At 36.9% G+C, this 26,619-nt stretch overlaps 1 protein-coding gene across 3 annotated transcripts in view; it reads left to right on the top strand.

Annotated features, from left to right (window-relative positions):
- Positions 1 to 21,469, top strand: part of GK5 (glycerol kinase 5) — an 84,764-nt gene extending 63,295 nt beyond the window's left edge. For 2 of the 3 annotated variants that reach the window (XM_032852390.1, XM_032852391.1), the window contains 5 exons: positions 9,841 to 9,935; positions 15,641 to 15,744; positions 16,911 to 16,970; positions 17,772 to 17,905; positions 21,224 to 21,469. In XM_032852390.1, the coding sequence (XP_032708281.1) occupies positions 9,841 to 9,935; positions 15,641 to 15,744; positions 16,911 to 16,970; positions 17,772 to 17,905; positions 21,224 to 21,372 (542 nt within the window). In that variant the 3' untranslated portion in view covers positions 21,373 to 21,469. The remainder of the gene's footprint in view (positions 1 to 9,840; positions 9,936 to 15,640; positions 15,745 to 16,910; positions 16,971 to 17,771; positions 17,906 to 21,223) is intronic. The other variant, XM_032852392.1, reaches the window with a different exon arrangement.
- Positions 21,470 to 26,619: the final 5,150 nt, after the last annotated feature.

Below are 26,619 nucleotides of genomic sequence, written 5' to 3'. Positions count from 1 at the left end.
TAATTTATGGGGTTAAGTGCTGGTTAAGAATAGACAACAGAGTGTACATTTTTTCTGTTCTTCATTCTTCTTTCTGTTCATTTATGTTTTCATTTCAAGTTTAATGAAATCCTTTTCCAAACACACCACACACACACACACACATCATTTTCTCAGTGCCATACTTTGAAAAGCAACAGAGTAGAACATCTCAGCCTATTATGTAATATGATTAGAAATAAATAGCAAAAAGTATTTAAATGCTACTTCACCACATGGAAATTTGAGATGTCTTTTCTTAAGTAGAATAGAGCCAAGGAAAACTTTGAAACATAATTTGATAGTGTCCAAAAAATACAGAAAATGACTATAATTCTGTAAAAACAGTACTTACAGGAAAATGAAGAATGCTTATTAATAAGAAAAAGAAGAGAAGCAGGGGCACCTGGGTGGCTCAGCGGGTTAAAGCCTCTGCCTTTGGCTCAGGTCATCATCTCAGGATCCTGGGATTAAGCCCAGCATCAAGCTCTCTGCTCAGCAGGGAGCCTGCTTCTTCCTCTCTCTCTCTCTCTCTGCCTGCCTCTCTGCCTACTTGTGATCTCTGTCTGTCAAGTAAATAAATAAAATCTTAAAAAAAAAAATAAGAAAAAGAATAGAATCATAATAAACTTCCCATCCAAAACATATAAGGACATACAAATTATAAAATTGAGAAATAATAAAAAGTAGAATTGATAAACTAAATCTTTTAAAAATACCCAAGAATTTTTGAACTCTCTTTATATATATCTATATATATATAGATAGATATACATATACATACACATATATATGTTGTTTGTGTGTGTGTATATATATATATCTGTATATATATATAAAAATATATAGAATTTATATATATTTCACTGGGTATATATACAGTGAGATATATATAAAGAGAGGTGAAAATTAGAACTGTTTTTTCTTTTTATTTTCAAACAGTTTCAAACTTGTAAAAACAGCACAAAAACTTTTGTACACCCTTTATCCCAGATTTGCTATTTTTTTAAGATTTTATTTTATGTTTTTGAGTAATCTCTACACTCATCATGAGGCTTTAGAGTACAACCCCAAGACGAAAAGTCGCACACTCTACTGATTGAACCCCCCAGGTTTGCAAATTTTTAACATTTTGTCATGATTGCTTAATCTACCTGCCTACCTACCATCCATCCATCTTACATACTGCAGGATATAGATATATATCTATATAATTTTTTGAGCTTTTTAAGAACAGATTACATGCATCATGCTCCTTTCCCTATAGTATTTCACTGTGTATTTCCTAAGAACAAGACTATTCTCTTACTTATCTAAAGTATGATGTTGATGTTGGGCGTAATAACTTTTACCAGATTTATAGTCCATATTCCAGTTTTGTCAGATGTCCCAGTAACACCCTTCATGGCAATTCTTCCCCAATGTAAGATCCAGTCTGCCATTGTTTATTGTATAATTTTCTTTAATTTGGAGCCACTTTCTCAGCTTGGTTTGTTTTTCATGCCATTGACATTTTTGAAAGACATAGGCCAGTTATTTTCTAGAGTATCCTTCTGTTTGGGGTCTTGTGACTAGGTCCATGTTATGTAGTTTTAGCTGAAGCCATCCATAAATGAGAACTGTATCCTTCTTAGAATATATACCTGGAGATGCAGAGTGTCCATTAGTTCTGTTTTTGTTCTGGTAAATTTTGTTCATGTACATAAGATGTTTTCCAATTTCTCTACTATAGAATTACTATTTTTCCTTTTGTAATAAATAATATGTGGGAGATACTTTGAAACTAGCAAGATGTCCCATTTCTCCTCAAAATTCTCCCATCCCCTAAATTTAGAATTCATTGATAATTCTCACCTGTATCACTCTTCACTCTGATGGTTGCAGAATGGTGTTTGCTAACTCCATTATCCCCTCCATGTTAATTAGCATTTTATTTTGTAATGAAGAACTTTACGTTTACCCCTTAAACTCTAAACTCATGGTTTCTTATTTCATTCAACTGTTTATAATTTTATAGTTCTTACTTATATTCATGTTCAGTTTGTCCCAGATTTAACCAGTGCAAATCTCAAACTGTCTTCAGTGTCTTTTAAATGTCATATCTATCTTTTTCTTTTTTTTTTAGTACTTTCTCATTTTCTCACAGAAGATGTTTTAAGTTCATCTTGTGTTTTTCCCACTCCTACCCAGGAATTAGCTACCTTCCCAATGAGCCCTAATTCTATGAATGGTAAATGGTATTTTAAAATAATGATTGACAGGGGTGCCTGGGTGGCTCAGTGGGTTAAAGCCTCTGCCTTTGGCTCGGGTCATGATCCCAGAGTCCTGGGATCGAGCCCCACATCAGGCTCTCTGCTCCGTGGGGAGCCTGCTTCCTCCTCTCTCTCTGCCTGCTTCTCTGCCTACTTGTGATCTCTGTCTGTCAAATAAATAAATAAAATCTTTTTTAAAAAAAATAATGATTGACATGTGCCTGACTGGCTCAGTTGGTAGATCATGTGACTTTTCATGTTAGGGTCATGAATTCAAGCCCCACATTCCATATGGAGCCTACTTATAATAAAAAATAAAAATGAAAACAGTGATTAGCAACAGATTTCAGCAGAGCTAGCAGTGTGCATGTGTTTAAAAAATTTTTTAGAGCGCCTGGGTGGCTCAGTGGTTAAAGCCTCTGCCTTCGGCTCAGGTCATGATCCCAGGGTCCTGGGATCAAGTCCCGCATCGGGCTCTCTGCTCAGCAGGGAGCCTGCCTCCTCCTCCTCTCTCTCTCTCTGCCTGCCTCTCTGCCTACTTGTGATCTGTCTGTCAAATAAATTAAAAAAAAAATTAAAAAAAAATTTTTTTTTAAAGATTTGATTTATTTATTTGAGAGGACTGGGAGGAGCAGAAGAAGAAGGACTAGCAGACTCCACACTGAGCTAGGAGCCTGACATGGGGCCCAGTCACATAACCCCGAGATCATGACCTGAGCCAAAATCAAGAGCAAATGCTTAACTGACTGAACCACCCAGGCACTCCAGGATGTGTTAAAAATTTTTGAAATTACGGTGTACCTCCAGTTCCAGTTTAGCTCCTAAGCATCTTTGCTTGGCCTTTTCTGTTCTACATTTTTACATCCTTTTTTCCATATCGAGAACCCTGGCTCCCAACATCATTAATATTATGTATTCATTTACTCAGTCTTAAAATATACACAGAAGAGCTTCAGAATTACTAGTCCTATCCCACTACAACAAAAAATATTTGCTCAAGATCATTTGCAGGTTTTTTCCTTTATGTAAATGGTGTATGGTCAAAATACACTATTCAAAAGGTACTTCGATCAGTTCTTTTTTCCCTTCAGTGATTTTATTAATTTGGAATAGAATTGGGTTTGTTTGTTTTCTGTTATCATTCAGTTTTAGTTTTCCCCCTCTCTGCATCCTTTTTAAAGACATTATCAGCTTATTTTTAATGTGGAATTTTAGTTTGATTTCCAAAGTCAAAAAAGATATGCTCAGAGAAGTTGACTCTCTCACATGTCCCTTCATTCTGTCTCCCTACATCTTGTAATCATTTCGTTCATTTTTGGTTTATCCTTCTTATTTCTTTTTGCAAAAACATTTGGGATACATGCATGTTTTCTTATATTCCCTAATTTCTTACATAAAAGATAAGCTGTATATGCTTTTTCATAGTTTGCCATTTTCACTTAAAAGTATATCCTGGGAATTACTTCCCCTCAGTTCACGGATATCTATCTTCTTTTCACAGCTGCCCAGTATTTCACTGTATGTGTATACACAGTTTAGCCAGCCAATCACCTGTATTGGGGCACTTAAGTAATTTCCAATATTTTGCAAATACAAATAGGGCTGCAGTGAATAACTTTGGGCATATGCATTTTCATATTTTTGGAGGTATGTCTTTATAGTAAGTTCCCAGAAGAGAGATTGCTATATCAAAGGATAAATACATTGTAATTTTGTTAGACATTGCCAAATTCCTCTCTGTAGGAATTGTGTCATTTTGCATTTCTGCCAGAAATGTTGATACTGTTTCCCCATAGCTTTTTTCTTCATTGCATCTTTTACATCAACAAATGATCTGGTTGGATGAGTTGCAGAAGTTGGGGGCTGAACTAGAAGTCTTATGTATCATAAAGCTTTTGACCTTTTGCACAGTATCATTCAAATGGCTCTCATATAAATGGAATCCATATAAATGGATATTGGAATCCACAATATTGTATAAATGGAATCAGTCAAGGTTTCTTTTACTCAACATAATGCCTTTGAGAGTCATCCATGTTTTTGTATCTTTTAATAGTTGATTCCATTGCATTATGTAGAAATTTCCTGTGTTACAGATATATCACAGTTTGTTCATTTGTTATCCAACTGAAGGATATGTGGGCTGTTGTATACAGTTGTGGGGCATTATAAACAAAGCCACTATATGAACATTCGTGTACAGGTTTTTGCATGAACATCAGATTTAATTTTTATTTTTATTTTTATTTTTTTTAAAGATTGGTTGATTGATTGATTGGGGGAGAGGGAGAAGCAGACTCCCCGCTGAGCTAGAGGGCTCAATCCTAAGACTCCAGGACCATGCTCTGATGACCTGAACCGAAGACAGACACCTAACCAACTGATCCACACCCAGGTGCCCCAGATTTCATTTTTCTAGGATAAATACCTAAGAGTGGGATTGCTGGCTCATATAAACAAACAATGTTGTATGTCATGTAAACATACACACAGGGGCACCTGGGTGGCTCAGTTGGTTAAGCGTCTGCCTTCAGCTCAGGTTATGATCCCAAGGTTCTGGAATCAAGTCGCACATTGGGCTCCCTGCTTAGCAAGGAGACTGCTGTCTGCCACTCCCCCTGCTTATGTTCTCTCCCTCTCTGACAGATAAATAAATAAAATCTTTAAAAAAAAAAAAATAAGGGGCACCTGGGTGGCTCAGTCAGTTAAGCCTTTGGCTCAGATCGTGATCCCAGGGTCCTGGAATCAATTCCATATCCGGCTCTCTGCTCAGCCGGGAGCCTACTTCTCCCTCTCCCTCTGCTGCTTACTCTGCTTGTGCTCTCTCTCTCTGTCAAATAAATAAGTAAAATCTTTTTTAAAAAAGATTTAAAAAAAAGTAAACATACACACAAATAACTATGAGTTTATCTTTGTAAAACATACAAAAACAAAAACCTGCCAAACCGTTTTTTGTTTTTTTTATTTTTAAAGATTTTATTTATTTATTTGACAGACCGAGATCACAAGTAGGCAGAGAGAGAGAGAGAGGAGGAGGAGGCAGGCTTCCCGCTGAGCGGAGAGCCCGATGCGGGGCTCGATCCCAGGACCCTGGGATCATGACCTGAGCCGAAGGCAGAGGCTTTAACCCACTGAGCCACCCAGGTGCCCCTGCCAAACCGTTTTTGAGAGTGGCCATATCATTTCATGTTCTCACCAACAATGTGTGTGTGTTTATGTTGTTCCAGTTTTAGTATTGTCATTTTTTGTTTTTTGTTTGGTTTTTAATTTTAGCCATTAGATTAAGTGTGCAGTGTTATCTTATTCTGTTTTTAATTTGCATTTCTCCAGTGGTTAATTATATCAAACACCTTTTCATGTGCTTTTTTTGCCATCTATATATCTTCTTTGGTGAAGTATCTGTTCACATCTTTTGTGCAGTTTTTATTGGGTTTTCTTACTGTGGAGTTTGAGAGTTCTTTTTTGGTTTTGAATGTAGGTCCTTTTTGGAATACATGATTTGCAAATATTTTCATCTAAATTTTACCATATGTTTTCATTTTTTAGCAAGATCCTTTGCAGAGTAAAAGCTTTTAATTTGTCAAAGTTTAATTCATAATTTTTTGTTTTGTGAATTATGCTTTGGATATCATATCTAAGAACTCTTGGTCAAATCAGAGTCACACAGGTTTTTCTCTCATGGTTTCTTCTAAAAGTTTTATAGTTTATGTTTTACATTTAGATATAAACAGTTTTGAATTAATTTTTATATACGGTGTGAAGTTTAAGTCAAGATTCTTTTTTTGTTTTTTTGCATATAGATTAACATTTCTTTTATACTATGTTAACAACAAATTCTCTTAATTCTCCTTCATCAGAGACTGTCTTTATTTCTGAGGGATATTCTTACTGGAATATAGAATTCTAGGTTGAGGGGCACCTGGGTGGCTCAGTGCGTTAAGTGTCTGCCTTCAGCTCAGGTCCTGATCTTGGGTCCTGGGATCGAGCCCCAGGTCCTAGGATCAAGCCCTAGGTCAGGCTTCTGGCTCATGGGGAAGTCTGCTTCTCCCTTTCCCTTTGCCCCTCCCCTCTCTGATATTCTCTTGCACTCTCTCTCCTTTCAAATAAATAAATTAAATAAATAAATAGATTCATTAATAAGATAGAATTCTAGGTTGACATTTCTTTTTTAGTACTTAAAAAGATGTTCCACTGCCTTTAGACCTTTGTGGTTTTGATGAGAAACCTCCAGTCATTTGAATGTTTGTTCCCCAATATATAATCTGGTTGCTTTTAAGACTTATTCTTTGCCTTCAGGTTTTAATTTTCAGTTTTATTATTGTATGCCTGGGCATCAATTTCTTTGTGTTTATCCAGTTGCAATATTCTGAACTTCTTGAACCTACAGATTTATATCTTTCATCCACTATGGGATGTTTATAGTCATTGTTTTTCTTCGGATGGTTTTTCTGGACTGTGTTCTTTGTCTTTTCCTTCTGGGATTCAAATCACAGAAATGTTCGGCCATTTCTTATTGTCTCACAGATTCATGAAGTTCTGTTTTCATTCTCTCTCTCTGTCTCTTCACTGCCTTTCCTCTCTTGTTCAGGTAGAATGAAAAAAAATCCAAAAAGCAAAATCCAGAGTATCTGCTCACCTTCTGTCCTATAGAATTCTGTCCTGAATCCTGCTCCTCAGACTAGGAAGAGGGTTCTTCTGAAGAAACTCTTCATATTTGCACCCAGTATACAGATCCAGGTGTCAGGTTTTAGGCTGTCCCTGAGTCTAGGCCAGGAAATACCATAGAAAATAAAAACAGGAAACTCACCACTGGTTTGGTGTTAGAGTTCCCTGACCAGACTTATTCTTCTGAGTCCTCAGATAGCTTTTCTACACATTCTGTCCAAGATCCTTAGCTGTGTTCAGTGGGTGAGACAAAGTGAAATCTGCTTACTCTTAAAGATTTTCCATCAGTAAGCTCATTTGAGAACAGTTTAAGTGGAAGATTATTTAGAGAATTTCTTTAAGCAAGTGTGGAACAACCAGTGAAGAATGTAAATAAATTCCTTTCCCCCCATTTCTTTGCCTATTGCCAAAAACTTTTCTTTTTTTTTTTTTTTTTTTAAGATTTATTTATTTATTTGACAGAGAGAGATCACAAGTAGATGGAGAGGCAGGCAGAGAGAGGGGGGCGGGAAGCAGGCTCCCTGCTGAGCAGGGAGCCCAATGCGGGACTCGATCCCAGGACCCCGAGATCACAACCTGAGCCGAAGGCAGCGGCTTAACCCACTGAGCCACCCAGGCGCCCTGCCAAAAACCTTTCTCAAACTAGCCATCTTGTATGTTTTCCAAATTTTGATTTAAAAATATATCTAGGGGTGCCTGGGTGGCTCAGTGGGTTGAGCCGCTGCCTTCGGCTCGGGTCGTGATCTCGGGGTCCTGGGATCGAGCCCCGCATCGGGCTCTCTGCTCAGCAGGAGCCTGCTTCCTCCTCTCTCTCTGCCTGCCTCTCTGCCTGCTTGTGATCTCTCTGTCAAATAAATAAATAAAAAATCTTTAAAAAATATATATATATATCTATATTTGGACATGATTTTTTAAAACATACAGATTCAGGGCACCTGGGTGGCTCAGTGGGTTAAGCCACTGCTTTTGGCTCAGGTCATGGTCTCAGGGTCCTGGGATCAAGTTCTGCATTGGGCTCTCTGCTCAGCGGAGAGCCTGCTTCCCTCTCTCTCTCTTTGCCTTCCTCTCTATCTACTTGTGATCTCTCTCTGTCAAATAAGTAAAATCTTTAATAAAACATACAGATTTCAAAACCATAATTTTTTTTAATTTTATTTTTTATAAACATAAAATATATTTTTATCTGCAGGGGTACAGGTCTGTGAATCACCAGGTTTACACACTTCACAGCACTCACCATAGCACATACCCTCCCCAATGTCCATAACCCCAACTCCCCTCTCTCAACCCCCCTCCCCACATCAACCCTCAGAAACCATAATTTTTTTAAAGATTTAATTTATTTGAGAGAGAGGAAGAGCATGCAAGTGGGGGGAGAGGGAGAGGGGGAGTGAGAGAACCTCAAGCAGATTTTGTGCTGAGCCTGGAGCCCAGAGCCTGATGCAGAGCTCCATCTCATAACCCTGAGATCATGATCTGAGCTGAAACCAAGTGTCAGACACTTAATCAACTGAGCCACCCAGGTGCCCCTAAAACCAATGTTATTTTTTTAATATTAGTTTTTGAAGTACTAGATATATTTTAATGTGTTATGTGAACATTTTGACCAAACAAATGTGACTAATGGATCTGAGAATTCATTTTGAATAAAATTTATAGTTATTATTGAACAGTCCTTATTAACTTGCATTTTAATGTAGGTGTTCCTTAACCTTCTTATCTTTAATCAATTTTTCACTACAAGAATAACAAAACATACAATTAAATTAAGCCATTTTACTTAAGGCTGTACAAAGCCATCAATTTTTATGATGACTGATTTTTGAGCTTTATCATCTGATCTATGCTGTCTGTCCTACATGCTTATTTGAGTCACTTCACAAAGATATCCAAGTGGTCAATGAAAAGGATTTCAACTTCATTAGTTAATAGAGAAAATAAAAATCAAACTGTCATGCAATACCACCAAAATAGCTAAAATGAAAAACATAGTATCAATTATAGGCAAGAATGTGGTATAACTGAAATTTTCTTACTGTTGTCAGGAGCCTTAATTTGGTATAACCACTTTGGAAAATGGTTTCGCAGTATCTTCTAAAACTAGTACTAAATGTGTAGACCTTAGGACTAGTAGTTCCATCCTTTCATATATATCAAACAGAAACATATACATATGTTCACAAAAAGAATGTCTATGAGTGTTCAAAGATGTATGTTTCTATATGTATATTTCTATATGTATGTTTCTATATGTATGTTATATACTTCAGTAGAAATAGTATACTAAATTAATTAGATCTTGATTTTTTTTGTTTCTTCAAGATTGCCTATTAGTATATCTACTTATTGGTCACCCCTGATGGAACTCATTAGATGGAGTAGTTTTTCAGTTGACTCAGTAGAGAGGATCTTTTCATCAGAGAACTAGGAATGGTGTTATCTTCAGAAGAATAATTGATTTTAATGCCAAAAAACACAGAATTGATTTTTAAATAGCTCAGATATTTTTATTTATCTATTTATTTGAGAGAGAGACAGGCATAGAGCATGCATGCAGGGGGATGGGTGGTGGGTTGCAGAGAGAGAGGGAGAGAGTATTTTAAGCATTCAATGGACTGAGCCACCCAGCTATCTTATAAATAGCCTAAATATTTTTAAAGGAAAAGGTAAGGTGTGCTCCATACAGAGCCCTTCTAAAATCTTCCACAGGCCCCTAAACCTGTGAAGTGTGGGAGCCCAGATAGTACTGGAGCAGATTGGCCTTTCTGTTGACCCTTTCACAGTGTACTCATAATAAATTTTGGATGCAGGTAAATACCAGTCATATATCATAATTCTGTTGTCACTTCCCAGCCCCTCTGTTTTGTTTTATGGGTTTTTTAATTATTTGTTTTTGTTTTTGCAGATCTTTTCACAGATGCTGCTGAGACTGAAAAAATGGCCAAAAGTTTAGAAGATTCTGAAGGAGTCTGTTTTGTTCCATCTTTTAATGGATTGCAGGTATTTTTTAAAAAATTTTTAAATTTTTTTATTAGTCAGTGGCAACTACAGACATTTCTATCCTCATACCCACACTCAAAATTATGTACCTGCCACTCCCTTACCTGAAAATTTGGGCACTAATCACTGTGAAGGTGAAGGCATGTTCTGGGGCTGAGGAGCTGTGACTTAGCAAGGATAAGAAAATACAGCACATTCAGCCTGGAGCTCCACCCATGTGGAAATGAGAAGTTGGCAGGTTTAGTATAGAACTTTTACATAAGACTTAGGATTACTTTATCATAACCAAAAGTTGCCATTTCCCAGTAGGGAGAGATATATCTGTATATTGTCATTATTTTACTCAGAGGAAGTATCCCATTGAGAATTAGAAAAATAATGTGAAGATTACATGTGTGCATGCCCACACACACACACACACACACACACACATACATATAGGCATATTTTGCAATAACTTATAAGTTTCATTAACTTTTTTTGTTTGTTTGTTTCATTAACTTTTTTTAAAAAATCAAAATTTCTTTTGGTTAACTGTTGTGATGGAGTATTGGTTACTTCACCTAATCAAAAAGTGAACCCAGTAAAAGACTTGGCTTTGTAATATTTAACTTAGTATTTACTTGAAAGATCTGTGATATTGCCTTTGATTTTAGCGTATTGTAATAAGACCTTTAAAAAACTTTTCAGGTATATTATTATGAACAAAATTCCATTTTTTTGAAATCTTATGCTGGCCTTTTAATCTTCTTATAAATATGTTTCCTTTCAGAAAATAAAAATTTCTCTTACTTCTAGTCCATCCCATTCTCAGGCAATCAGTTAAAAAAAGCCCCAAATTTGAAAGTTTGGACAATATAATGTAGAAGGTGGTGAAAAAAGATTAGATCAGGGTGTTTCAAATCTCTAAAAATCCGGATTTTGAATCTAAACTTTTAATGGTCATTAATATCTGTAAAAATTTCCTTCTATATACATTATCCTAAAGGACTGAAAGTTTATAAACTACGCAGTGGAGGTTGCAGTGTCCTCTTTTAGGGTGATATGAGGAAACTAAATAGCGTCCATCCTAGGACAGGGGGTGAAGAATATTTGTTCAGTTGAGGTTTCAGGAGGAAGCTTGAGATGAATAGTTGTCACCAGCCAAGGTAGGATTTAATTAGGCTACTGGGGATTCTTCCCTTTTTGAGAAGTATGCTGGGGGATTTAATAGTGGTTTTATCTTGATACCTCTGTTTTTAACTTCTGCCTCAGTCCATCTGCCTCTAAAAATAATTTAAAATATATGATTAAAAAATATTGCTAAAACCCAGAAGATTAGACAAAACTCTCACAGATAACAGTTTTAATTTCATGTTAATAAAAAATGTCCCTATCCTGCCATGACTGCCTCCTGGCAGTATGTTGGATTTGAGAGGAGCAGGGGAAGGCTGCAGACCAAGTATTTCCCAATGTAGCATTGAAACTCCTCAGTAGAAACCAAAAGTTAATTCAAACAACAGTAGTGTGTTGATACTAAGCTGTTTGGAAAATAGGAGGGAGATCACTGATAAGCAGCCTATGTCAACAGCTAAAGAAAATGAGGGATGGGGAAATGGAGGGAAGGGTCAAGTATCTGCCATACTGCCTTTAATTTTAGAATATTGTTATACCATAGATAACAGGGGGTAAGATATTAAAAAATCACCATAGCCTTAATTTCTCCAGGGATTCTGTTGAGGAAGGGGTTTGGGGGCACTTTGAGGAAAGTGGGACGTCCAGGACAACCACTTCCGGGAATGGCAAGGGGCGAGCTAGAGCATGGGGGCCATAACCCCAGGGTGACATCAGTTGGTGCAGCCATTGTGGCTTCACTCTTCAGAGCTTGTGGTTTGTGGGGGGAGACACTAATGGAAAGTATCTTTGACAGGCATCAGAGGCAGGAATCAGTAGCTAGCTGCTTAACTTGAAAGTTACTGTGGTGGTGGCAGTGGTAGGATGGACAGGACTGTGGACCAAGTGCTGGTCTTCAGAGGCTGAGGAGTCATGCTCCAATGAGGTTTCTTAGGTTTGCAGGGAACCAGCTTGCTCTTCCTACCCTGAAGGGAGCTGGTGGTTCACTGGTACTGGAAAGGAGTCAGCAACTGACTTTGCAGTTCTTAATGTTCTTTGTGGTTTCTTCTCTGTAGGTCCCCTTTTCTCATTACCAGCTCTGCTCTGTATTCTTTCTTCCTCCTAACTTCTGCTTAATTGTCATTTTCCTCACACTCTCTGCTTCTCCATAATTTGGAAATACATACAACGTTCTAACACTTTGTGCCTTTTAGCTTCAGTTCCCCCTGTTGATGGTCTTTTTCTGAAATGGTCTTTTCTGGGAAATCTGAGACTCTGACTGGAGCACCTGGTCTTCTCAAGCTTTGCACAGATTTTAAGTTAGTCCTGCTCAGTCCCCATAGTTGTGACACTGGCAGTGGAACTAGGGTGTGAAACATGGCTGCTGTAGACAACAAGGTCTGTGGATTCAAGCAGTTCCTTCAGAAAGAGATGTGGCCAGCAAGTACTGGGAATGCCATCTCTGGTCTTGTGAGTGACTGGGATCTCTGCACCATGGAAAGGTGAAGGGAGGTAAAACATGAAGTTGATGTGGTCCTAAGCAAACATGGGGAAAGGGAAGTGTCTTCTCTAACAGTAGATGCATAGTGGCCTAGGGTGACCATGGGAAGTAGTTGTGTTTTTCTAGGACCCGTGATCTGGAAGTTTGAAGGTCCTCCTCTGGATAGCCACCACTGAAGCTGTTTGCCCAGCACAGAGCTGGTCATGTTATAGCAACCACAGAATGAGTAGAGAGAACTTCTCAGAGTTGGTTACAGGTTAGGAGAATTTATTTACAATAGAAGGAAGGATTGATTCAGAAGGCACAGAAAGGGTTATGAAGAAAGTCAGTAGTGGGAAGGGTTTTAGTAAGAAATAATAGTAATATAAAATTGTAGCAAATTCTTATCAGGCACTGTTCTAAATGTCATGTGTTATCTCATTTAATCCTCAGTAACTCCGTAAGGCAGAAAATGCTCTTATCATCCCATTCCAAAGATGGGAAAACTAATGTAGAGCTGTTAAATCACTTGCGTGGTCTCATACAGCTAGTGAGTGGCAGAGCTGGTTTCAGGGCCCATGTGTTCTGATTCCAGAGTCTAGGTTCTTAACCACTCTGCTATACTGGTTCATGATACAGTATAAAAAGTGACATTGGGAATACATAGTAGGTGCCACAGGAGTTTGTGTTTAAGTTCACAGTTGACAAAGGGCAAGAGGTGTTAACCGTCCTGCAAGGCCCCAGCATATTAGGCTAGGATCCCAGTGGTAACAAGGGCCTATGGTGGCAGGCAGTCTGTTCCTTGGGCAGGAGTCAGCTACATTAGCTTTGGCCTCCAAACAAAGCTTTACTGAGTCCTGCTGTTCCTATTTGGTTGATGGTCTGGAAGGCTTACTCAGTGGGATTGACAGTGACAGATTAGAAATGTGGCTGGAGGTTATCTGTCCTGGCAAGGTGTGACCAGGCCCAAAGGACTTTGCCATGTGTTTCCTACCATATCATCCCAAAGACAGACTCACTTGGACTATCTAATACAGGGGAGTTGTAACCGAAAAGGACTTTTTGGGTCTCTATGGAATTTATTACCCCTCAGATTGGCCTGTTACTAATTAATTATAAATTATGTGCTTAGCTATATTTACAAAAGTGATTTCAGGCCAGTCATACCAGGAGTTTATAAAAAAGAAAATGTGGTATATTAAAAGAAAATGTTTTTGCACAGAAAATACATAGCACATTGCTAGGGACTCATTGAACTAGCTGAATCTGACCTCTCTTTGTTTTACAGTATTGTATCACCTGATAGAAGCCAGCGTGACTATAAATAAGCTTTTACTGAGTGAATCACCAAAACACATTAATAATAAATAAAAATTAATAAATCCTGAAAAATAATCAGGATAAAATCACAATAGGAGGAAAATCACAGCTACAGGAAGGATAAGATGTAATATGGAATTTCTTCAATTAAGTAACGAGGAAGAGTATTGTTTGTTCATTAATTGAACAAATGTGTGAGGATGCCCTGTGGGGGCCAGATGCAGTGCAAGACCCTGGAAACATATAGGAGTGAGTTTCTGCAGGGAAGACAGACTTTTAACAAATGTTCACACAAGTATACATGATTGTCAATATATGATATGATGTGAAGCTCTAGGGTTCCATAAAAGCGGTGATGGAAGGGGCGCCTGAGTGGCTCAGTCAGTTTAGCATCTGCCTTTGGCTCAGGTTGGGCTCAAACCCTACAATGGACTCCTTGCTCAGCAGGGAGTCTGGGTCTCCCTCTCCCTCTGCTGCTCCCCCTGCTTGTGCTCTCTTTCTCTCTGTGTCAAATAAATAAATAAAATCTTGAAAACAAAAATAAAAACGATGATGGGGGCTTGGTCTTGTCTCTGGGATCAGAAATTTTCCCAGAGGAATCTGAGCCAAAATCTGGAAGTGGAGTAGGATTAACCAGGAAAAGTGGTGGTAGAAAGTTTTCCAGGTAATGAGATGATGTCTCAAGGCCCTGAAGCTAGAAGGCATTTTTCTTGGGGACCATCATCCTGATAGCACTAATACTTCCCTCTGTTGCAACCTCGTATCTTAACATTGAAACCATTCTTCTGTGTCTTTCCTTGTGAGATTATAAGCTCTGGCAGGAGTCTTTGCTCTTCATCTTTGTGTCCCAGAATTGTCTTGCATTTCTGGGGATGCAAAGATGAAAACAAACTTCATCCGACAGATAGAGAATTCCAGCTCAAGACTTCGGCTCTTTTAAAGACGGAAGTTAGGCCGAGTCATTTCTCCTATGAGGCAATGAGACTATTAAGCTAAGAAATAGAAGAGTTTAGTTTGAATGTCTGACAGCATACTAGGTGTAAGTTGTGACACTGGAAAACACATATTCTGCATTATAGTTTTTTAATCTTAAGACTAATGTATATTTTTAAAAAAACACTCTACAAAAACGATTCTGGGTTAAAAACTTTACAGATGGAGAAAAGGGGAAATACTAGGATTGCTTTTCATTTCTTCTTGTAGAGCTAGATATTTAATAGTTTGTTACTCTGAAAAAAAACGATTAATAATTTGTTACTCTGTCTCAGTCCCTTCTCTTCGTATGAGTTCAGACAGAAGGTTTAGCTAAGTCCAATACCTATGACTCAGCCTTGCTTAGGTCCTATTAAAGAGTTATCGTAATAGTTCACGTACTATAGGGCTGTCATTTATTTTAAAACTACTTAACTCCAAGCATTCTTTTTTTCTACCATGGCTGTGTTTTTATTGCATAATATGTCTTCCGAGACTATAGATATAATTTAGAACAATAATAAAAATTCTTCCCAGTGGAGATTCAACGTGGGGGTTTGGGGGGGTAGGAATAGAATAAATGAAACAAGATGGGATAGGAAGGGGGACAAACCATAAGAGACTCTTAATCTCACAAAACAAACTGAGGGTTGCCAGCGGTGGAGGGCGGTAGGGAGAGGGTGGTGGGGTTATGGACATTGGGGAGGGTATGTGCTATGGTGGTGCTGTGAAGTGTGTAAACCTGGCGATTCACAGACCTGTACCCCTGGGGCTAATAATACATTATATGTTTATAAAAAAATAAAAAATTAAAAAAAATTCTTCCTATCTCTTTCTTTAGGCTCCACTAAATGATCCCTGTGCATGTGCCTCTTTTATGGGCTTGAAGCCTTCCACCAATAAATACCATCTCGTACGAGCAATATTGGAGTCCATAGCTTTCAGGTACCAAAACCTGCCCTAAACTCTCCCTTCCTCATACAGTATTTCCATTTCCTTCTGTTAATTTCTGCTAAACTAAATTATGAAATTTCTTAATTTTAACTTTTTATACCTTTAAAGTCATGACATAATCTGCTCCTATTGCTTAATTGCTGTAACATCTTTTTTTTTTTAGATATAATAGAACCAGTACCATTTAGATTTGATATCTGAAAATAGAGGATTTTTTAAAAATGCAGTTGGCCCTTGAACACCATGGGTTTGAACTGTGCAAATCCACTTAAACATGTGAATTTTTTTCAGTAAACACAGTACAGGACTATAAATGTATTTTCTCTTCCTTATGATTTTCTTAATAACAAATTAACTGTTATCAGTAAGGCTTCCTGCCAAAAGTACGCTATTAGTAAAGTTTTAGGGGAGTCAGAATTTACACATGGATTTTTGATTTTGTGGTGGGTTAATATCCCTAATCCCTGTGTTATTCAAGGGTCAACTGTATCTAATTTCTTAAGCATAAAAGATTTAAAATTTGGGCTTTCAGAGATTTTTCTATCCTTATTGATAAAGGAGAATTCTAATGATTCTAATTAATAATGCTTCCATTATACTCAAAGATTGAATCACCAAAATTACTTTTTTTGTATCTTTCCCTGTGGTCTTTTCATTATGGCACAGTTGTAGTTTCTTAAAGTTAAGAATCTGGCTGTCATAAATATGGAACATTTGGAATGTTTAAAATAAAAATTTCTGTGATTACAAAGTGATTATTTTTATAGTTGATGAATTCTATTATTTTTATAGTTGATGAATTCTATTAGAATGTCATATCATCCTAATCACTGTCTATTAAGTGAATGCTTGCTTTAAATTTTTATTTGTAGGAAGGACAGTAGATTAAATTTATTTCTAAATGAAAAATATACTCCCTTTTATCAAGGTGCAAGCACTAGGCCCCGAACCTCTTGCTTGTTTGAGCATTTATTATCAACTTCCAGTTAGCATAATATTTTTGAATATTTGAATATGTTGGTTTAATGTTTTCTTTTGCATATTTTATAAATGCCACATAAATAAAACCAAAGTTTTTATTTTTCTAGATTGGAAAAAGATAGAGAATTATCATGCTATGAATGTTCCCTAAATAGTTATCTTGATTTTTTTACTAGAAACAAACAGTTGTATGAGTTGATGCAGAAAGAGATCCATATCCCTGTGACAAAAGTCCGGTATGTAAACTTTGTTTTCAATAGATTTAATTAGAAATTGGAAGTGATGGGGCACCTGGGTGGCTCAGTGGGTTAAAGCCTCTGCCTTCGGCTCAGGTCATGGTCTGGTCTCAGGGTCCTGGGATCGAGCCCCGCATCGGGTTCTCTCTGCTCAGCAGGGAGCCTGCTTCCCCCTCTCTCTCTGCCTGCCTCTCTACTTGTGATCTCTCACTGTCAAATAAATAAATAAAATCTTTAAAAAAAAAAATTGGAAGTGAGTAGTAATTGCTATTAGTATTTTCATCATTATGATTATTTAGGATTTCAAAAAAAATTATGCCTAGTTCCTTTGCAACAAAATTCTTGGTCATAGGAATTTGGAAAGAAAAGAATTTGGGCTTATAGAGAACATAACACAATATAGAATTTAGGAAGATCCTAATATATGTATGTATATTATAAACATCTTTAAAATCTCCTTTTTGTATGTGTGGCTATCCTTTTGGCATGGAAACATCAAATTTTCTTTGCTGGTATGTCCAAATGAATTTTTACATTGGCTTAGTTTACTTAGTCTAATTTGAGCTAGTCTTGACAAACAGGGTGGGTGGGAAGATTGATGTTAGGGATAAGGAAAAGTGTTTGAAGATTACCTAGTGAGGACCTTAACTTCAGGTCAATGTGGAATGATACAGTTTTGGAATTAAAAGTTGAACTTACAAAATCAAGAATCAAAAAAAATATATGTGGCCCTTTAAAAAAAAATGAATGTTTTTATGCTTCTGTTGGAATAATTTATCTCAAATATCTTGATTCCCACAGGGCAGATGGAGGAGTTTGTAGGAACAATTTTGTTATGCAGATGACTTCAGACCTGATTAATGCTAATATAGAGAGACCCGTCAACATAGACATGTCCTGCCTTGGTGCAGCTTTTCTGGCTGGCCTTGCTGTTGGTATGTGTGGATTTTATAAAAGCGAGAGCTGTCTTGGAAGCTGTTTCTTGCCAATAGCATTTCTCTTCCCAAATCACAGAATTAAGAGAGGCTCTGGAAAACCTTGGTGTTCATTAAGCTCAATACACATATGCACATAACTCACAGAATACTCCTTTGACCTCCTCTGTGGGTGGGTCTTCCCCTCCCTCCCTCTCTCCCTCCTTCCTTCACTCCTTCAGTCAGAATTATGAGGCAAGGAGAATTAATTTTCAACTGCTCTGTCTTTAGCGGAGGAAAGGTCTCTGGGTAAACTTCTGGAGTAGATAGGCTTTTCTTTGGCATTAGAAACCATTCCATTCTTTTGCTTATTGAAAATATGTTGAGTACCTGCTACATGACAATCACTGCTGGGAATAGAGTTTAAAAGGCATAGTCCCTGCTATGGGAGTCTCTGGTTACAGTCGGGCAAGTCAACCTGTTATTAGACTTGTGTGATAAACCCCGTGGACAGCCATAGCTTTAAGCAAGTGATGCAGGCTTCCCAGAGGAGGTTCAGTTTTGAAGGAGTCAGCAAACAGCCAGAAGGGGGAGTAAGGAGCCACAAGAGGTGAGTGGTCCAATAAAGAAAGCAGCCTGTGCAAATGTCCCAGCCCATTACAGTAAGTGCTAATAGAGGAAAAGCAAGAGGAAAGGCTGGAGAGGAACAGAGGTCCAATTGTGGTAGACTCCTCATACAGGAGTTTGAACTTAATCGTGAAGGCACTGGAGAGCCACCGAAGAATTTTAAGCAGGGGAGGGACATGGATAGATCTATATTTGAACAGACCACTTTAGCAATTAGTGTGAAGATTATTTGGGAGGGTGAAGAATAGACTCAGGAAATGCAATTAGAGGGTTCCCTAGGAAGCAGGATGGTGACTTGGGACACTGGGAATATTTAATACATTCCTGTGTGGAAGGGAAAGAGTGTTTGTACAAAACAGAATATTTTGCAGTTATGAGTTTTAGGCTAATATTTAACATATTAAAGTTATAAATCTAAAAAGTTTGAAATCTTGGTAAGTTCAGCTTTAACTTTATTCTAGTAAAAATCTGCTAACTTTGAATAAAATTGAAACAATCACTTTCATTTGCTCACTGATTAATGTGTGGTTAAAGTTGAAGAAAATAACTTTTCCTTGAATAATATTTCCATTACAAATTCAGTTAAATTCTTTTGTATATTTCAACTAATACAAATTTAATACAATTGACTTTCTTTTTAATAATTTCATATGCCTAACTAAGCAAACTTAGAAGTGTAACAAAGAAAATCTTCTCCTGTACTTAAATAAATTTTAAATCTTGCAAAATGAATAAATTAAGCTTATATTTGCAGTAAATCAAATGCTCATAAACATTCTAATATTATTTATAAGGTAAATAAAATCTTTCTGTGCCTTTTCACCTTGTAAGACTAAAAATATATCAGATTCTCTTGAACATTTTAATTATTTTAGATAACACAGATTATTCTTTTTTTTATGATTTTATTTATTTGGTAGAACAAGAAGCTCAAGCAGGGGGAGCAGCAGAGGAGAAGCAGTCTCCTCATGGAGCAAGGAACCTGATGCTTGATCCCAGGACCCTGTGATTGTGACCTGAGCCAAAGGCCGATGCTTAACTGACTGAGTCACTCAGGCGTCCCCACATACAGATTATTCTTAAACATAACGTAGTAGCAGGACATCTGGGTGGATCCGTCGTCGGTTAGGCCTCTGCTTCCTGCTCGGGTCATGATCCTGATTCTGGGGTCGAGTCCTACGTTGGGCTCCTTGCTTGTCAAGGAGCCTGCTTCTCCCTCTGCCTGCCTCTCCTGCTGCTTGTGCTCTCTCTCTCTGACAAATAAATAAACAGATAAACAAATAAATAAAATCAGTCTTTAAAAAAAAATAACATAGTGGCTTGAGCTTTAGCGGTTTCATTGTATCTATCCTATACTTAATTTCAAACCCTTCCAATACAGAGACTTCACTAACTACAGGGAGTAGTTTTATCGTCTCAGTAAAGCTGAGATTTCTGGTTGGATTGCTTCTCTTTCAGGAATCTGAGACTTGAAGTCTATGCACATCCTATTTTCAAAATTCACCCAGGAGATGAGTCTATTTGATACATATTTAATAAAAGTACTTTAAAAAATATGTATGTCATGGGGCACCTGGGTGGCTCAGTGGATTAAGCATTTGACTCTTGATGTCGGTTCACGTCATGATTTCAGGTATGTGAGCGAGCCCTGTGTTGGGCTCCATGCTCAGTGCAGAGTGCTTGAGATTTTTCTCTCTCCTTCTCCCTCTGCCTCTCCCCCACATCACACGCTAAAGGAAGGAAGGAAGGAAGAGAGGAAGGAAGGAAGGAAATCTTAAAAAAAATACATATGCCTTGGAGAGTAAAGAATTAATTCTGGATATAAGGATTTAAAGAACATGCTTGTTTTCATGACTAGACTTATCTTACTTTAGTATACTAATAAAAACTATTTTTAGTCTTTTAATAACTTCTATAAATTAATATCTTTAAATATGGATAAATCTAAAAGGCTGACATTGTCAGTTAGAAAGAATGTGTCCTGACAGAAAATATGAGAGGAAAGAATTTTGTGTCTGCTTTATTGATAAGAGAAAAATATACCTTAAGAAGACTTGTCAACTCTATTAGTACTTCAGAGTAAGTGAAATACACCAGGTTAATTAATAAGACACCTTAGCCATTTCCGATTACTTGCGGTCATGGATATAAAAGTGTGTTCTTGCTGCTTTTTATTATAAATCACATGATCCTCTTTATGAAGAACAATATATGCCAGGACAATATTATCAGGAAGTGGGATTTAAGTAACTTGTATGAAATAAAATAGTTTGACAAAGAAACTTATTACATTCAGTCCCAAGTTTGAATTTATGCATATCCCAGAGAGTTGCCTCTTACCTCAAGATATATGACAAAAATCCTAATTTATCTTTTTTTAGTTATGTAAAAGGAAAATATACAATTTCTTACTTGAAAACTTTTCTTAGCAAGTCATGAAATTAAATGATGATAGGGTGAGGTTGGTCTGGAAATGGTTGGTGCCCTGACAAACAGAAATAAAGCTGATAGAAACAAAATGATTTTAAAATCCTGGTGTATTTATTCCCAGGGATAGTCAATCTAACAAAATTCAAAAGCAGCAAAAATATTTTAAATTGTGTTTTAAAACAATAGTTGTTTACCTGTGCACCAGTTTGCATAGGTTTGTGGATAAACTTTATGGACTCCTTATTTGCCTTAAAATTTGAGAGTAATTTTTTCTATCCATAGGGTTTTGGGCTGACAAGGAGGAACTGAAGAAACTGAGGCAAAGTGAAGTTGTTTTCAAGCCGCAGAAGAAATGGCAAGAATATGAAATGAGCATGGAAAACTGGGTCAAAGCAGTAAAGCGTTCCATGAATTGGTATAACAAGATGTAGCACTAAGTGGAATGACTGAAACCATATACAGCTGGTTGATACGACACGCAGATGAGACACAGCTCAGGGATGATAACCAATACGACGATGACTGAGATTTCAGATGAGCTTTGCGACCTGCTTTTTGGAATACAAAACAAAACAAAAAAAAAAATCCCTCATTTAGATTTTTAAATCTAAACCTTGATAAGACTGTAAGGCAACAGTACCTCAAAACTTTATATCTTCTGTTTTGTAGCAGATTCCAAATGCCGTTAGCCATTTCCAACCATATTTTGACAGCTGCGGATCCTCCTCCTTTTTATACTGGGTCAACAATACATATGGACATAATTGTTTACTATCTGAGTTGATAGTTCTGGGTCAAGCACCATTCGTATTTTGTTCCAAAATTAAGTGACAAATGTTCCTTTAATTCTTTAAAATTAAATGGGCTATATGAAGTTCCCATAGCTAGGAAGAAAGAAAACTAAGGAAATGGGAAGTTTTGAAACATTAATATTTTATATTTAAAGTCATAATTGTTCAATACTGTATCCAAATAATGAGCTCAAAATGCCCCTCTCAGATAGGCTTATTTGTTAGTTTTTTCCTTTATTGGGCTTAAAGACACTGCCTTAATTTTTCTTTGTTTAACCAAAATCTAAGCATTCTTTTTGTATTGAAAAAATAACTTCAGTGAATTATACTACAAAGGGTAATGATTCATAAGGGACAAGAAAATATTTTCTTCCTCAAATAGGATTTTATATTCAGAAACTTATGGCTAAAGTGTAACTTTTTTTTTTCTTTTTTTACAAAATGCAGATAGTGGATATAAATCTTACTTTTCTCTTCCTATTCTTTATCTTTGTTGATGCTTGCATAAATGTCTTTTGCTTTTATTAAGTGCCTAAATGACAGAGCTTAATTTGAAGAAAGTGCCCTAATTCATTGGTGACATAAGAATTGCCTCCATTGGGGTATTTTACTTATCCAGGTTATCTTTTATTTTTGTTCAATCTACTCATCTCTGTGAGACAGAAGCAGTGGGTAGCTGACAGAGTTAATGGAGGTGTATTCATGCAAATGATTGCCCGACAGTTCCTGGGCCTGAGCTCCATAGAGAGGAGCAGGGATAGTTCCACATTCTCAAGCTTCCTTGATAGAAACAAATGTAAAAGAATCAAGAGTTAGTGAGTAGCTTCGGGCCCGGTGTAAAATTGTCCTGTGGCAGTTGACTACCGTCCAACTTGTTCTCAGGTTATTTGGCCTTCCCTCCACTGGGGCTAGGTTCCATTTTGATTTGTAGCAAAATTGAATTTATTTCCCTCTTGGACAGGCTTTATCACATAAAGATCTACTGTTATAGAGCTGGTTGTTAAATACTAATGTAATTTAAAAAGTGATTATTACAGGGAATTTTGCTGTTGCCATCATATAGGTCCATTTCAGTGACAGAATAGAACTAGAGGTCACACTGCATTCCTGCAAATTCCATTTCAGTGAACTTTGTCTTCTTCTGTTAACATTTTTGATGGAATCATAATAGCCAATACATAGTATCATTAACTCCATTAATTAAGATTTGGAAATATTTTTTGAAGTGGAGGTATTTTGTTTACTGTAACAAGTCAGATTCCATTAATTAGATAATATTCTTTTTATTCTTTTCATTTTTCTTATGTCCTTTTACAGAGCTTAGTGACCAATTATAGGCCCTTTTATCAAAATCCGATCACATACAAGCTGTTCCATTGTTTTACTACTTCTTACAGATTCTGCTTCTCAGTGGGCATGATTTCATAGGAAAGAATTATCTCTTTGTGTTAGGATATACTGAATTGTAATATTATTAATACTTAAAATTTCTTAGCTCATTTCTTTTTCACATTCTTCTTTTTTATCAACCACAAAATAAAGGATTAATACCTTTTAGATAATGTGAAAAAGTAACTGTGAACATGTCTTAACAGAATCGAGCATCTCCTCAAAAATTAGTAGCTAATTTTTTCTTTTGTTAGTCTAGAATTAATCTTTTATTTTTACTACTTCTGGCTGTTTTTAGTGACACAGTTTAGTAAATCTTTTGCCAGATTTGACCTAAATCGGAAACGTGCCCACATTAGCTTTTGTGGTTGTAGAAACAGTTGATATTCAAAATCGGTTGAACAAAAAAATTTATCATTTCCATCTCCTAAGTTTATTTTCATTTATATGCTAATATTTGCAGTTTGAAAAAAATTGTGCTAAGATTTCTCAGCATGTTTTATTTTCCCATTATGGATCTATCAGATATTTTTACGAGGTTTGTAGCTATCTTATCAAGGAGGAAAATGTTTATGAATTGCTTTCATACCTAGACTTACTGATTTTTAATTTTTTTATATCCCACCATAATAGGGTTTCTCAATGTTAGCATTATTGACATTTGGGCAGGTAATTCTTCATCTTGGGATGTTGTATTGTGCATTATAAGGTATTTGGCAGCTCTACCTGCTAACGAGTAGCATCCCCTTAGTTGCTGTGGTCAGAAATGTCTCCTAGCACTGCCGAAGGGCCCCCAGGAGGCAGTATCACCCCTGATGGAGAACCACTAATATAGACTATTAGAAAAATTGAAGACTCAGCAAATGTAGTGTGTCTCTAATGCTCCTTTTCTCTCTGCCTCATTTTAATTTAGGAAATGGTTGTTAGCAAAAAGATGTGGTTGTATCTTAAATAGGGTTTCTACTTTACCGGTTAGTGAGGCAAAAAAAAAAAAAAAAAGAAAAGAAAAATTTTATGTTGTAATTTTCTTCTGCTATTTTTACCCACTCGCCCCCATCCCCATGCCTGCATCCTCTGTGGTTTTAATGAGTGGGTTTATGACTTCAGTATAGGATTAATACAGTCTGCAGAGCATCTTGATTTGATCTGCCTTTTTGCTTCCTTTTCATCTCTGAACAAAAGAGATGATCACTCTCTTACCTGCGTCTGTGCAAGACTCCTATCAAACTGAAAGTTCCTCAAAAGCCGAAACCATGTCGGTCACCTGGGTGGCTCAGTCAGTTAAGTGACTGCCTTCAGCTCAGGTCATGATCCTGGAGTCCAGAATCGAGTTCCACATGGGGCTCCCAGCTCAGCACGGGGTCAGCTTCTCCCTCTGACCCTCCCCCATCTCCTGCTCTCTCTCTCATTCTCTCTCAAATAAATAAAATCTTAAAAAAAAAAAAAAGCAGAAACCATGTCTGCTTCCACAGAACCTAACTCTGTGCCTTCCTATTGATGGGGTGAATTTTTACTTTTTAAGTGCAACTTTTTTTGCATATATATTTTATCCTTGATTTAAATACATTTGTTGATAGGGAGGAGCTTATATTTGTTGCAAGTAAAATATGTTTTGTTGGATTAAGAAGGACAACAGCCGACCCTTGAACAACATGGGTATGAACTGTGCAGGTCCACTTATATGCAGATTTTTTCCGTAAATATATGTACTATATTATAAATGTAATTTCCTTATGATCTTCTTAATAACATTTCCTTTTCTCTAGCTTAGTTTACTGTAAGAATACAGTGAATAATGCATATAACATACAAAACTGTGTTAATTGACTTTATATTATCAGTAAGAATTCTGGTCAACAATAGGCTATCAGTAGTTAAGATTTGGGGGAGTAAAAAGTACATATAGATCTTGGACTGCACAGGGGGTCGGCACTCCTAACCCCCATGTTCTTCAAGTGTCAGCCTGTGAGAGCTAGAATCCTCCTATTGTTTATTTTAAAATTCTTCATATGTTTATATATTTGCATATGTATTTGTGTGGAGATACACATCTATAAGTATACATAGTTACATCAACTTTCTAAGGTACAGTTGAAGCCTCTGCATTCACACGTTTTGCATTTGAGTATAGACAGCTCAGAGATTGAATCTTAAGAACACCAAACCCTCTGATGTTAGAGGGAAATAACTTCAGAAACATTCCCTTCTTCAGAGGTCTTATACTGAGGACCAGTCCTTTTTTTTTTTTTTTAATGATTTATTTATTTTATTTGACAGGCAGAGATTAAAAGTAGGCAGAGAGGCAGGCAGAGAGAGAGAGGAGGAAGCAGGCTCCCTGCTGAGCAGAGACCTGACACGGGGCTCCATCCCAGTACCCTGGGATCATGACCCAAGCCGAAGGCAGAGGCTTTAACCCACTGAGCCACCCAGGCGCCCCAGGACCAGTCTTTCATGAAAAATAATTTAACTCAGGAGTTTGGCAAGAATTTTATTATTCTCTGAAGAGAAGACCCTGGAGTTCTTCAACTTGAAGTGATTCTAGATTCATCCAGACATAGCCTAGAAGGCTTGAATCTACCCCAAAGGACTCTGAATCCTTTTGGGAAATCTAGATCATGTTTCTTGGTTAGAATTAAAATATACTTTGGACCTATGTGGTCCCAGAATCATTTTCTTGCCTCCCCAATGCTGGTCATCTGGTTCAAACCAGTGAAAATGGTAACCCCAAGGAAGTCAAGTAGGTGCTGCTTATTTGTTTTTAAGTTCTGGAGCCTCATAGTCATAAATATTTTGGTACCAGCACTGGTTCTAAGTTACTGGCTATATTGTCACCATATTCTCATGGGACCCTTGCCCTTAGGGTAATGCAGCAATGATCTTGGGAGTGGGAATGTTAGAGACAGGAACCTGAAGAATCAGATATTCCTGAAATTCTTTGTATGCTATTTCTACTGCCTTTCCCCCCTTTATTATAAATTTGGTTTATTAAAATGGATATGTCTGTATAAATATCTATGCTATTTAGGAAATAAAAAATGTAAGGTTTCCATTTAAATGAGCCATATCTTTACAAGAAACTTTCAAACTGTTCCAGAGTAGCTGTACCATTTTACATTCCAACCAGCAACGTGTGAGTGATCCAGTTTCTCCATATCCTCACCAGCATTTGATGTCACAATTTTTTATTTAGCTACTGTGTTAGGTGTGAGGTTTTCTCCTTGTGGTTTTAATTTGCATTTCTCTAATTAATAATGATGTTTAACATCTTTCCATGTGCTTTTTTGCCATCTGTTTATCCTCTTCAGTGAAATGTCTATTCATGTCTTTTGTCCATTTACTAACTGGGGTGTTTGCTAAATGAGCCATATCTTTACATAAATATCTTTAAAAATTTTTTTTCTTAAATCAGTACGGTGACTTAAGAAATCATCAAGTAGCATTTCTAAATCCTTCTAGGCAGAGTGTATGCAGCACTTTAATGTGATTTTATAATGTACT

Source organism: Lontra canadensis, unplaced genomic scaffold (assembly GCF_010015895.1).
Source record: "Lontra canadensis isolate GAN:19392208 unplaced genomic scaffold, GSC_riverotter_1.0 scaffold6, whole genome shotgun sequence".
NCBI lineage: Eukaryota > Metazoa > Chordata > Mammalia > Carnivora > Mustelidae > Lontra > Lontra canadensis.
Note: the sequence above shows the minus strand (reverse complement) of the source record. Positions and strands in the feature narration are given on the sequence as shown.